Source organism: Lacerta agilis, chromosome 8 (assembly GCF_009819535.1).
Source record: "Lacerta agilis isolate rLacAgi1 chromosome 8, rLacAgi1.pri, whole genome shotgun sequence".
Lineage (NCBI taxonomy): Eukaryota > Metazoa > Chordata > Lepidosauria > Squamata > Lacertidae > Lacerta > Lacerta agilis.
In genome coordinates this window covers 63517624-63531389 of record NC_046319.1, presented here as the reverse complement: position 1 = coordinate 63531389, position 13766 = coordinate 63517624, and the positions used below count along the sequence as shown (strand labels likewise).

At 49.1% G+C, this 13766-nt stretch overlaps 1 protein-coding gene across 8 annotated transcripts in view; it reads left to right on the top strand.

Annotated features, from left to right (window-relative positions):
• The window catches only part of LOC117051497 (mitochondrial peptide methionine sulfoxide reductase-like), a 43658-nt gene extending 37933 nt beyond the window's left edge, over window positions 1–5725 (top strand). For all 8 annotated transcript variants that reach the window (XM_033157917.1, XM_033157920.1, XM_033157921.1 and 5 more), the window contains one exon: window positions 4991–5725. In XM_033157917.1, coding sequence (XP_033013808.1) covers window positions 4991–5149 — 159 coding nt within the window. In that variant the 3' untranslated portion in view covers window positions 5150–5725. The remainder of the gene's footprint in view (window positions 1–4990) is intronic.
• Window positions 5726–13766: the final 8041 nt, after the last annotated feature.

The window sequence follows — 13766 nt, the reverse complement described above, 5'->3', positions numbered from 1 at the left end:
GCTAGATTGGCAGGAGCTGGGACAGAGTAAAGGGAGCTCACCCCGTCGTGGGGATTCGAACCGCCGACCTTCCGATCGGCAAGCCCAAGAGGCTGAATGGTTTAGACCACAGCGCCACCTGCGTCCCTATATCAGTATACATATATCAGTATATATATACTCTGTGTGTGTGTGTGTGTGTGTGTGTGTGTGTGTGTATACACAGTGGTACCTCAGGTTAAGAACTTAATTCATTCCGGAGGTCCTTTCTTAACCTGAAACTGTTCTTAACCTGAAGCACCACTTTAGCTAATGGGACCTCCCGCTGCTGCTGCGCCGCAATTTCTGTTCTCATCCTGAAGCAAAGTTCTTAACCCGAGGTACTGTTTCTGGGTTAGCAGAGTCTGTAACCTGAAGCATCTGTAACCTGAAGCGTCTGTAACCCGAAGTACCACTGTATAGGTAGGTAGGTAGGTAGATATAGATATATTAATCAGTTGCTGGTGGGCATCCTTGAAGCATCTGATCGGCCATTGGGGGGAATGGAATGCTGACTAGCCGACTCTTTGATGTGGTCCAGTAGGGGGGCTCTTCTTTTGAATCTGACCCTTTATAACAAGGGTGGGGACCCTTGGCCTAATTCCTTTCAGAGGAGGAGTCTGGAGGGAGGGAAGAAAGGTTGTGGGGGGGGGATAGGAAAAATGCAAACATGGGTGGAGTTATTGGGGTGGGGGCGGAAATGCTTCTGCAAGCATCTAGTTTGGGCTTGAGACAAGAGCAATTTGTCCTTTCCCTGGTAGCCCACGGGGTGGGGAGGAAGAACAGGCATGGGGGAGAGAAAGCGGGTTGGGGGGGGAGAGAGAAGGTGGCAGAGAGAGAAAGTCAGTGACACACAGAGAAAGCGGGTGGCAGAGCGAAAGAGAAAAGGGGGGTGACAAACACACAGAGAGGCGGCAGGGAGAGGCGGCAGCAGCGCCAGAGAGCCAGCCAGCAAGCAGGATGGATGTATCCACTTCTGTTCATCTCCACCCGCTATCGGCATCCTGAAATGTGGCCCCTCAATAGCTAAAGGTTCCCCATCCCTTGTTTATGCCGTAGTAGCGATGCTTGTATGGGAACGGATGTACCTCCCAAAGCAATAGCCGTAGCGCTGCAGAGAAAGCAGTGCTGGATGAGGGGAAGTTCCTGGGGGCTGGAGATCAAAGCGGTGAGCTTTTCAATTAGTGCCACCCATGCCTAGCCTGCTAATAGAGAGAACTGGGGGGGGGGGAGAGAAAAGAAATTCCTTAGGATCTGTGACCCCTGTAACATCCACAAGCACACACATCACCTTGCACATTCTCTCTGTCTCTGCAAGCCTGCCCTCCGCTGCTCTTTTCCCGCTGCAGCTTCTCTGCCAGCACCAGGCCCAGCTGGGTTCCAGTTAATTAACTGTGTTGTCTTATCGGCTCTCTTGCACGCACCATCCGTGCTGCCTGTGAATTAACTCTGCCTGCGATAAGCTTCATTGTTCTGAGCCCTGGAGAGCCATGCGCCTCCCTCCTCGCCTGCCTCCCTCTCAGCTGTTACGCACTCCCGCCCCCCAACCATCACAAAACATGTGCAACCCAGTGTTGTTGGCTGGAAGCCCTCCAGAGCTGGCAGAGCCTTTGAAGTGGGCAGCATCCTTAATTGCATTTAAAGAGATGGCTGGGAAGCTGGGCTGCGTCCGCCCTCTCCCCCCACCCCTCCATGTTTCTCGTGATGCAGATCCCTCCCACCACTGCTGAAGACATCCATTGGCCTCTCCTCTCCCTCCTTACCACCACCTCCCTACGTGAAGGCTGCCAACTAGGAGGAGAGGGGGAAGCTGTACTTGGCACCAAGGCTTAAGAGGCTCGCTACCACTATTGCTAAAGGGGAAAGGGTCGAGGAGATGCCGGAGGAAGCAGGCCAATCCCTCCTAAGCCCATCGGAAGGAAGTAATTTGTTTTGACAGCGTCTGTCTCCTCCTACCTCCTTGCTTGAGAATTCGGCTAGAAATTTCAGTGCCGTTGAGCGTCTCCAAGCTTGACAGGGAGGCCCAAGATGGAAGTGGTGGGCAAAAGCTTGCAGCCGCCACTCTGTGGTCTTGCGGCAGGCAGCGGCTGCGAGCTGCCTGCCATTTTAATGATCCACAATGGCATTTCTGGGAAATTTAAAATGGCGGCCAGCTGCAGTATGCCCCAAACCCAGGGAGGGAAGGGAGCAATTTCGAAGCAGGCGTCGGCACCAATGGGCCCTGCTGGGGCACCAGAAGCTGCCTGAGGATGCAGAGCGGTAGTGTCAGCCATGGGTTTGAAGGCTGACTGAAACCTTCAGCTATTGCTCTGCCCAGGTGAAAGCAGGGCACAGAGAGCACCATCCTAAATTTGGCGCTGAAGAGTGAGGTTGCAAGGGCTACCAGAACAGTGATGGTGCTCTCCAGGCTGTCAGTGGACCCATCCACCCTGAATTTGTCCAATCACCTTCTGAAGCAAAAGTGGTCGACCTGTGACCCCCTCAGATATTGATGGATTCCAGCTCCCATCAGCTTCAGCCTGACTGGGATGGTGGGAAGTTGTTGTCTGGCAACATCTGAAGGGTCACAGGTTCCACACCCCGTTCCAAAGCGATTGGAGTTACTGATCATCACCTCACTTTGCCAAAGTCCGTCCTTCCCTATACGTTCAAGGTGGTTTGCGTTAAGCTGACAAATATATACAATGCAAAAATAATGTTAGTCAATAAGACCTCGATAGTTAAAACACAAATTTGTAATAAGAAGAGACAGACATAAAAAAATATTAGGCAATACCAATCCATTAAGCAATTCATCAAAATGTGCAATTTATAATTACTAGATCATAACATTTCCAAGCAACATGAAAACATAAGTGACAGACCGAGAAGTAACTCAATTAATGCAGATTGCAGGAGAATCAATCATGTAACAAATCCACAAGCCCAAAATGCACAGGAGCCACCGAGACTAAAAATGATATTAACTTAAGATTCCATGCACATGCCCCAGCTGATTAAATGTGCCATGGTATCCTCATCTTTCCTCTGTTCTCACCAGACCCCAACCTTGTGGCAGTGAGTTTCTCTGATTGAAAATGTTTTCTGTGAACAACTTGTATCTTGTCTGCCCTCCAGGGGCAGGAAACCCTCTCCAGACTCATTCCTTTCTGGACAACCTTCCAGGGCCACATGCCATTGGGCGACCAGAGGCCAACACTGAGCAGAGCCTGCTGGATCAGGGCAATGGCCCATCTAGTCCAGCATCCTGTTCTCAAGGTGGCAACCCAGATGCCTGTGGGGAACCCTCAAGCAGGACCTGAGCACGAAAACACTCTCCCCTCCCATGGTTTCCCGCAGCTGGTGTTCAGAAACAAATAGCCTCCAACCATGGAGGCAGAGCACAGCCATTGTGGTTGGTAGCCACTTGAAAGCCTCATCCTCTATGAATTTGCTCAATCCTCTTGAAGCCATCCAAATCAGTGGCCATTACTGCCTCCAGCAGGAGGACCAGGGACGCAGATGGCACTGTGGTCTAAACCATTGAGCCTCTTGGGCTTGCCTATTGGAAGGTCGGCGGTTTGAATCCCAGTGACAAGGTGAGCTCCCGTTGCTCTGTCCCAGCTCCTGCCAACCTAGCAGTTTGAAAGCACACCAGTGCAAGTAGATAAATAGGTACCGCTGTGGCGGGAAGGTAAATGGCGTTTCTGTGTGCTCTGGTTTCCATCACAGTGTTTTGTTGCACCAGAAATGGTTTAGACATGCTGGCCACATGATCCGGAAAGCTGTATGTGGACAAATGCCGGCTCCATTGGCCTGAAAGCAAGATGAGCGCCGCACCACATAGTCACCTTTGACTGGACTTAACCCTCCAGGGGTCCTTTACCTTTATCTTTTACCTGCAGGAGGAGCAGACTCCATAGTTTAATTACGCACTGTGTGGAGTATTTTCTTTGGTCTACCCAACATTCCGCTTCATTTGGTGCCCCTAAGTTCTAAATTTTATAGCCTTCTGTCATGTCACCTTTTCCCTAAAGTCCCAAACGTGGCAGACTTTCTTCATAAGGGAACCACTCCCATCCCCATGAACATTTTGGCTGCTCTTTCATCTCTTCTTTTCCAGCTGTCCCATATCCTTTTTGAGCTGAGGCAGCCAGAACTGTGCACAGTATTCCAAGTGCAGCCACCTTCACGGTCATGTGGGCCGGAAACTTGTGTTCTTTTCACACGTGGTGAAATTAGCATAAGCATCTTGATATTTTATATCTCCAGCACCAAGCTTCCAAAATTTGAAGGATGCTACAAAGGTGGGGGTGGGGGTGTAGACTTGTAACTACAGGTCTTGGAGGCAGGTGGGGGAAGGCCATAGCTCAGTAGTAGAAGACATGCTTTGCAGGCAGAAGGTCTCAGGTTCCAGTACCCAGCATAGACTCATAGAGTTGGAAGAGACCATGAGGATCATCTAGTCCAGGGGCCCCCAAACTAAGGCCCGTAGGCCGAATGCGGCCCAATCGCCTTCTAAATGCAGCCCGTGGACGGTCCTGGAATCAGCGTGTTTTTACATGAGTAGAATGTGTGCTTTTATTTAAAATGCATCTCTGGGTTATTTGTGGGGCATAGGAATTTGTTCATAATTTTTTTCAAAATTTAGTCAGGCCTCCCACAAGGTCTGAGAGAGAGTGGGCCGGCCCCCTGCTGAAAAGGTTTGCTGACCCCTAATCTAGTCCAACCCTCTGCGAAGCAGGAATATGCAACTGCCCCATACAGGGATTGAACCTGCAATCTTAGTGTCCTCAGCGGATAATGGTTGAACTCCAGATCCCATCAGCCTCAGCCAGTATAGTCATTGGTCAGGGATGATGGCAGCTGTAGTCTTGACAACATCTAGAAGGGCACATGTTACCTATCTGTGGTTTGTGTTTTTCTCTAACCATCCTACTGGGAGTGCTAACTATCTGAATGTCTCTTCTTCGTTACTGTCATCCTTTGGCAGGAGCTGTCTAAGAAGCAGCGGGGACGGATAACGACCGAGATCCAGGAGGCCGGCAAGTTCTACTACGCTGAAGATTACCACCAGCAATACCTGCACAAAAACCCCCAGGGGTTTTGCGGCCTGAAAGGCACTGGGGTTGCCTGCCCCATTGGCAAATGAGAGCCCGCCTCCTCCAAAGGGGAGTGTTCTTGGGAACCATGGTGATCGGAACCCTTCAGCAGTTGCCATGGAAACCGAAGCAGCCTAGCATCCTCCTTAATTCAGCTGCAATTTAGCAATTGGGGCTGTCCTTTCCTTCCTTTGTGTTTGTGGGATGCTGCAAGATTTGGGGAAGCAGGCAGACAACGGCCAGCCTGCCAGGAGACCGCCCTGTGCCTTGGATAAGATACAGCTACCCACCTATAGAGGCCTCACATAGGAAAGTGGTGCCTTCTTCCTGGTTGCGGCCTCTTCACATGTCCAGACCTGCCTTGGAGAGGGCCGATGCACAAAGACGAGACTGCCATTGCTCTGAGGCTGTGTTCACACTAAGGCATTAACACATGCGTGGGCCGCCGTTTCCACATGCCTGTTGTCCCACCTTGGTTGTCCGCGCACAAATGCCTTTAATTTTCTGTGCCTCCGAATCTGTGCAGATGTTTCCCATCCATAACAGTTGGGCACTGCTCACTGGGTTGTATTGGGGCTGCGTGTTGTTTTCTATGCCCTTCCATTAGCACTGCCATCACTTCTGGACTCCTGTGGTTTTTGTGTTTTTTAAAAAAATAAATACATTATTCAGACCAACTGGGCCAGTTACCTATTGAGACCCTTCTGTATGCAGAGTGGGCAGCATTTGGCTAGTGAAAACTGGGCTAGTGAGCAGACTTTGTACCAGTTGCCATTGCCCACACAGAGGTGCTTGCAGCTAAGAAAGCAACAAGGTTGTTTATTGTAGGAAATCTGTAACTTGGATAGAAAATTTTCTAGCCTAGAGAAGAACGAGGCAGCCATGCTTGGTTCTTTGTTTTCAGACAGGATAATTAAAGGTGACCGCTTATCTTGAGGTTCAAGTTGGAGAAGAAAGAGGAAGTTGTAAGCAGGATGCAGCTGAGAACATCAGTCTAACATCAAAGAGACAGAGAGAGGTCAGCTCAAGAGGTTAAAGATACAGTGGTACCTCCGGTTACAAACTTAATTCGTTCCGGAGGTCCGTTTGTAACCCGAAACCGTTCTTAACATGAGGCGCGCTTTCACTAATGGTGCCTCCCGCTGCTGCCGTCGCACAGCTCCCGCTCACATCCTGGGGCAAAGTTTGCAACCAGGAGCATCTACTTCCGGGTTAGCGGCGCTTGTAACCCGAAGCATTTGTAAGGAGGATGGTATGTAACACGAGGTTCCACTGTACAGGGAAACTCTGGGAATCTGTAAGTCCCTAACACTGTCTGTTTTAACCCACGCAAAACCCCTCTTCTGCAAGCTGAGTTGCACCCAGACTTGCAACATAGATGTGTGTGTGTGTGTGTTGTGCATGATTCTGCCAACAGCCTGCTAAGGAGCAGCCCTCCAGAGCGGCAGAGGAGAGGAAAAGGGTTGATGTACCCTGTACAGTCGTACCTTGTGTTGTGTTCGCTGCGGGTTGCGAACGGCACGGGTTATGAACGTGCCGATCCCAGAAGTAACGGAACGGGTTACTTCTGGGTTCGGCGGGTCGCTCATGTGCAGACGCATCAAATGGCGTCACGCGCATGCGCGCCGAATCGCAACCCGCACGTGCGCAGAAGCGGCGCTGCGGGTTGCGACCGCTCAGGGTGTGAACGGGGCTCCAGAACGGATCCCGTTCACATCAAGAGGTACCACTGCACAATGCTCACCAGTAAGGAGCCACCTGCAGCTCTTCTGAAGACAACCGAGACAGCCTGCAATATAAGTAGGTGGTTGTAGGCAGTGGGGAAAAACAATTCCAGTGCAGTTGCATTTAAAGAAACTCTTGACTCTTACCAAAAGTTGTTCGGGAGAACTACTGGAAGACAGACAAGAGCCATAGAGGAAGCAGGGGATGTGGAAGCGGGAAGGGGATTCCCCCCCCAAAAAAGTTCTGACATGCCAACCCACAAAAAAAGCCCCACTGCAGTGTGTCCAGCTCACTGATGACAGTGAGGTAGGTAGGTTTCCCCTTTTCGGATTGTCCCAGGGATAGGGGGATTCTTAACTGAATGCTCAAAAGGAGGCTTTCATGTGGATGATGGGCCAAAAATTTAGGTTCCAGGAGCTTCAAACGCTACTGTGGTCAAGCCCTGAGTGTTTTGGCAATGGTTTTTGCATCAAATACAATCTCTCCTGTGCTTTCCTTTGTAGCGTTCTCTTTAGGTCAACGTGACTTGGAGAAGCTGTCTGGAACTATGAAATATCATTCAGGATTTTCCACATCTGTGACCTGTGACTAAATCCAAGACCTTGTTTTCTCCCTCCGCTGTGTCTTATGGGCATACCAAAGGCCAGCTGCTATTGAACGCAGCTACACAGCTCCTTCCCCATTTCACCAATCTGCAGCGAGAGACAACTGGCCTGTGTCTCTTCCTTCCCATTCTTCCTACCCATCGGCTGTGGCAGGCTATGCCACACCCACGGGGCTCTGATTGGCTCCTTTCTGCTCCTGCCCCTGATTGGCCACGGGACCATTTATAACGCCACTCTGTTTTCAAGGTGCATTTCACAGGTTAATGGTGATGGGGAGTTGTAGTCCACCCACATCTAGGGACCCAAGGTTGAAGAAATGGCACTAGATCACAAATCAACTGCTTAAATGTCTTCAGTGCGTGTAGTGGGACTGAGAGAAGAGTCTCTCTCAAAGATTAGCTATTAGCGTTGTTTGTGTGTGTTGGGGGGTGGGGGTGGGACTCATAGTATCTCCATCTTTTGGAAGTGCCCTCTGCCCTCTGATGTTCATGGTGGTACTGGTGCCAGTGTAGGCTCCTCTCTGTGTTGCATCAAGTCACTGAATTCAAAGTAGGTCACAACTGGGGGGGAAACAGCCCTGCTTCGGCACCCTCCAAAAAACATCATAGAGTAATGCTGCTAGCAACACAGGTCCTTTTTTCAAGTTGCTACAGCTTCCAGAAGAATTGAGGGGGAAGGGGAGAAGTGGAGCAGTAGCTCATCTGCATATGCTAATTGTACTGTTCCAGTGTCTGGCGGTGCTTAAAAAAAAAACACCACCAGCTAAGCAGCTGTAAAGCAATCCATGTGTCAACATATACAGTGATAAATGCATTTAGTGGGGGAAAGCATGTGTTATGGGGGGTGGGGAGGGGATATGTCTAAGGCTACAACCCTACATAAATTTACATGGGAGCCACATTTAATTCCATGTGTCCTACATGCAAAGGATTGGTTTACATGGAAGCATGCACCCACACCCGTTTTAGAACATTGAAAGAATTGAGGTGCGCAGGATCCTGCCTTATAACTGAATCAGATGGTTGGCCTATATCTAACTCAGGTCTGTCTGCACTGGTCGGCAGTGGCTCTGCATTTTCAGACATGATTCTTTCCTAGCCCTACCTGGAGATGGCTGGGGATTGAACCTAAATCCTTCTGCATGCAAAACAAACTGATCTGCCACTGAGTTAAGTAAGGCAGCAGTCCTATGTGCGGTTAACCCAAGCTCCACTGAACGTAGTGGTACTTGCTCCCGGGGGAACGTTGCAAGGGATTGTGTTGCACATCCCACTGAATTCGGTTTAACTCCCTCAAAAAAACAAACAAAAAAAACTAATGAAAAGCAGCCTTGGAAGGCTGTCCTTTAAAAATAATTAATATTAAACAAATAGAAGAAATACAGAACACTCTGGCACATCGGTGTTTCAGTGTATGGTCCCCATATTTATTTAGCGAACTTATTTATTTCCTGCCTCTCTGTTGGAAAAGGAGCCCAGAGTGCCAAGAATGATAACCCAGCATGAAAGAACAACAGCATAGGAGTGTTTTCCCCCCAATATACAAAGTTAGAAAAGAATGCCGTCCGTACCCCCCAAACATACACAGGGCCCCTCCAGGCTTTGTTTTTATTGTGCATTCATGACTATGTGCTCATGGTGGTATAAAAGGGAGCTGGTTATATGCTGTTGTGCTTCCAATACTGTTTCTGCCTTCAAAAGTTTTGGGGCTGCCCTCTTTTTTTCTGGTTATAGGTGGGTAGCCGTGTTGGTCTGCCATAGTCAAAACAAAATAAAAAAAATCATTCCAGTAGCACCTTAGAGACCAACTAAGTTAGTTCTTGGTGTGAGCTTTCGTGTGCATGCACACTTCTTCAGATACACTGAAATGGAAGTCACCAGATCCTTAAATATAGTGAGGGAGTGGGGAGGGGTATTACTCAGAAGGGTGGTGGGAATGGGTGATCAGCTGATAGGTGTGGAAAACCTGTTGACGACTCTTGACTCTTATCGGCTACAATTAGTCTTGCAGGGAAAGGCAAGGGGTGAGATGGCTAAAGATAGCTTTGTCATGTATAATGAGATAAGAATCCAATGTCTTTGTTCAGACCAGGTTTCTCCATGGTTTTAAGTTTGGTAATTAGTTGTTTGGTAATTAGTTGGTAATTAGTTTGGTAAAAAGTTGTTCTTTTTTCTGCCTTTGTAGCTGTGTTCCAAGAGGCTGCCAGCAGGGGGAGCTGCAACATTAATCAGAGTGTGCTGCATGCGCCAAAAAGGGGGGGGGGAATAACCAAATCAGCCTCTCCTGGTCAGCATCCATCTGGAGATTGAGAATGAAAGAGAAAGAAGTAATCTATGCAAAGGGGAAAGGGGTTTTTCAGGCGGGATCAGATGCAAAAAGTGAAATGGTTGATATGAAACGGGTTGGGGTCATAAACCACAAACACCTGATCTGTGACTGGTGCCCATTGGGATGGAAGGGTCAGAAGGCTCGGAGCCCAACAGGAGGTGGATCCAGACCCAACTAAACCCTACTTTTGTCCCCATCTTCACTGCTGAGTTCTACAAGGGCAACACTGAGATGGAGGAGGAGGAAGTTGGCCTCCAGGGCACAGTGAGGTTAGTGGGGCAGTACCCCATTTGCCCTAATGGCCTGGATAGCTCGGTTGGTTAAAGTGTGGTGATAACGCCAAGGTTGCAGGTTCGATCCCCATTTGGCGCAGCTGCATATTCCTGCACTGCAGGGGGTTGGACCTGATTATCCTTCCAATTTGACGGCTCTTGTTTGTGTTGCTGTGAACAGCGGCAGACCTTGGGATCTCAGATTTCAGTGGCGCAACACCAAAACCCAGTGCCCCCATACCTCCCACTTTCCATTCTGCATCATAATTGTGGTGCCCCCAAGGCTCCCCTAAATCCATCTCTGCTGTGAATTGTTAACTGAGCGGCAAAGGACAGTGCCCATAATTCTTTGAATAAAATAAGGTGTTGCAAAGGCATAGTGCATTTGCGACTTGGAACCCTTGAGTAATCCAAACAAGAGTCCTGGACAGGTGCTGGCAATTCCATACGGAGTAGCCACCTGTATTTTAAGTCAGGACCTAGCATTAACTTTCTATTATCTTTACCTACCACTGGGTTACCCTGAAACAATTACTTTTGGCTCTGAACTGGGAAGCAGCTGTATGGAAGTGAGAGCTGGACCATAAAGAAGGCTGATCGCCAAAGAATTGATGCTTTTGAATTATGGTGCTGGAGGAGACTCTTGAGAGTCCCATGGACTGCAAGAATACCAAACCTATCCATTCTGAAGGAAATCAGCCCTGAGTGCTCACTGGAAGGACAGATCCTGAAGCTGAGGCTCCAATACTTTGGCCCCCTCATGAGAAGAGAAGACTCCCTGGAAAAGACCCTGATGTTGGGAAAGATTGAGGGCAGAAGGAGAAGAGGACAACAGAGGATGAGATGGTTGGACACTGTTCTTGAAGCTACTAATGAGCGTTTGACCAGGGGCATCTTGCCCATAGAAGCAAGTGGCACAGGGCGCCAAGTTCTGGAGGGCGCCAGGGAAGAGGCAGAAGCTGGACGCGGCGCCTCCCGGCATCAGCTTGCCACCCTCGCCCACCTTGCTGAAGCAGCGCTGCGCCCGGAGCCTCCGCCTCTTCCCCACCGGAGGAGCTGCCCTCCAGCCCCGCAAAGCTGCCAGCAGCGCCGTAAAAAGGTTGGCAACTCTGGGAAATTGGGGGGGGGGGCTCCAGAGGGATGTTTGCACCACGGCGCTGGATATACTTAAGACGGCCCTGAGTCTGACCAAACTGCAGGAGGCAGTGGAAGACAGGAGTGCCTGGCGTGCTCTGGTCCATGGGGTCACGAAGAGTCGGACACGACTAAATGACTAAACAACAACAATCTTTACCTACCAGGGTTACCCTGAAACAAAAACTTTTGGCTCTGAACTGGGAAGCAGCTGAATAGCTATTGGAGCTGCATGTTACAAATGCTATTTTTGTTTTTGTATTTTGGGGTACGGACCAACATTTCGGCTTGGGTAGGAATTCTGCAGATATTCACCACCACCACCCCATCCTATGCAGCAGCATTCTTTCTGTTCCATGTGGTGTGTTTGCGTGTGCAACCCACCCACCCCCCCAGCTGCTGCTTTTTTCACTTTATGGCAGTGGTGTGGAAATGTTGCTGGACTCCAGCTCCCATCATCCCTGACCATTGGCCATGCTGACTGGGGCTGATGGGAGATGGAGTTCAACATAACATCTGAAGGGTCACAGATGTTTCCCCGCCTCTGCTGTACCGGTATAGGCAAGGGGGGCCATTCTAGGCAATCAGGGATCACACAACAGCAAACAGGACAACTATCCATAAGCAATCGGATTTGCCTATGTGTTTTCCCCCCCAGATAGGGCAACTCAACCACCTTTCTTTCCTCTCAGCTTTTTGAATAATTTTTAAATCTTTCCTTTGTTAGCGCTGTTGGTATTGCTTAGTCTGGTTGATTAATTTTAGCGGCGGTGGTGATTACATGGTTTGTGTTTCTCTGAGTTGTTATTGTTTGTATTAAGTGGTTAGCGATGTTGTGTTTCCGTTTTTGATTGCTATTTACAGTGCATTGGAAGGTTTATTGCTTTTTAATTGTATGTTGCCTTGAGGTGCACCCACAGGCTTGTGGCAGTGGGTGAACCTGGGTGCACAGCAGATGAGAAGCAGCGGGTGGGGCGCGCGCATGCCATTTTTTATTTTTTTACCTCTAATAGTAATACATCTAAGGCCGGTCCTGCAAGTTACACCAATAATGAAAGTCAAAGTCAGTTAAAACTGTAAAAACCAGAATTCAGTTAAGATGCCTGCTGGAATTTTCAAAAATATTCAGTAGGTGCCAGCAGTTCAACAGGGAGGGGCCATTTCTGACCTTGACTGGAAAGGAGTTCCATAAAATTGGCCCCACCATACTGAACGCACAGCTCCTGGAGGGTACAAACCATCCATCCGAGCCATGGGGAACCACTAACAGTGACTTACCCAAAGATATAAGTGGCAGGGATATAAGTGACTGGCAGGTCCTTGAAATATCCAGGACCCAATTTGTTAAGGTCTTGTAATTTAACATAATTAACTTTGAACCTGGCCTGGTAGTGAATGGATAGCCAGTGATGATGATGATGATGATGATGATGACGATGATGATAGGATTTATTTTCCCCCCGCTGCTGAGAATATTTGTGAAGAACTAAAGGGTTGTTGCTAACTAAGGTCTCCTCGTGAGTAGACCCACTGAATTATTGGATCTAAGTTCGTCATGTCCATTAATTCCAATGGACCTCCTCTGAGTAATAATAATAATAATATTTATTTATTTATACCCCATCCATCTGGCTGGGTTTCCCCAGCCACTCTGGGCGGCTCCCAACAGAATATTAAAAACACGATAAAACATCAAACTTCAAAAGCTTCCCTAAACAGGGCTGCCTTCAGATGTCTTCTAAAAGTCAGATAGTTGTTTATTTCCTTGACATCTGATGGGAGGGCGTTCCACAGGGCGGGCGCCACTACTGAGAAGGCCCTCTGCCTGGTTCCCTATCACCTCACTTCTTGCAGCGAGGGAACCACCAGAAGGCCCTCAGAGCTGGACCTTAGTGTCCAAGCAGCCTGTCCACATCCTCGGAGATAACAGATTGGAATTGATCCCATGCAACTTGACCAGACAGGACTCTAGCACTCTCCCGCCCTGGCCCAGCTCCCATGATAGAGTCTACCTCTTTCCAAATCTGAGCGACTTTATCTGAGAAAAAGAGCATTGGTTGAACCCTAGGTTACTTCAATACAGAGCCAGTTTTAGAAGTCGGTGAACATACTTCTCGGTTGCTGGTGCTGTTGGAACCATTTGCTGTGATGAATCATCATCCCTACCTCTGCTGCAGTGTGTGGAAGGACACATCAGGAGTCTCCAGACCCACAGTCCGCATTCCCAGAGCACCATGGGCTCCAGCCACCATTTGATAAGATCTCTGGTGAACTCCTTTATTTCAAAGTTCAGTGGAGTGAGCAATCTGCCTGCCTTGAACCTGCAGGTGATTCACTGCGGGAAGTTATTTTAGAAACAGGTGCAAGAGGGTGGCTCAGGGCACACAGGAACTGCGTGAGTCAGGCAGGGAGGGAGGGAGGGAAATGCCTGCTTCCAGCTGTCTCTTAAGGTCCCTCCTTGGTCCAGTGGAACCATCAAAACAGGGCCTGGTGGGCAGAGGACAAGGGCCCTGCTTTGCAGAATAAAAAAGGGGCCTTAAAAACACAGCAGGGCTGGCTTACCACATTGGCAAGTCTTAAGTCCTTAAGTCAAACTATGGAAC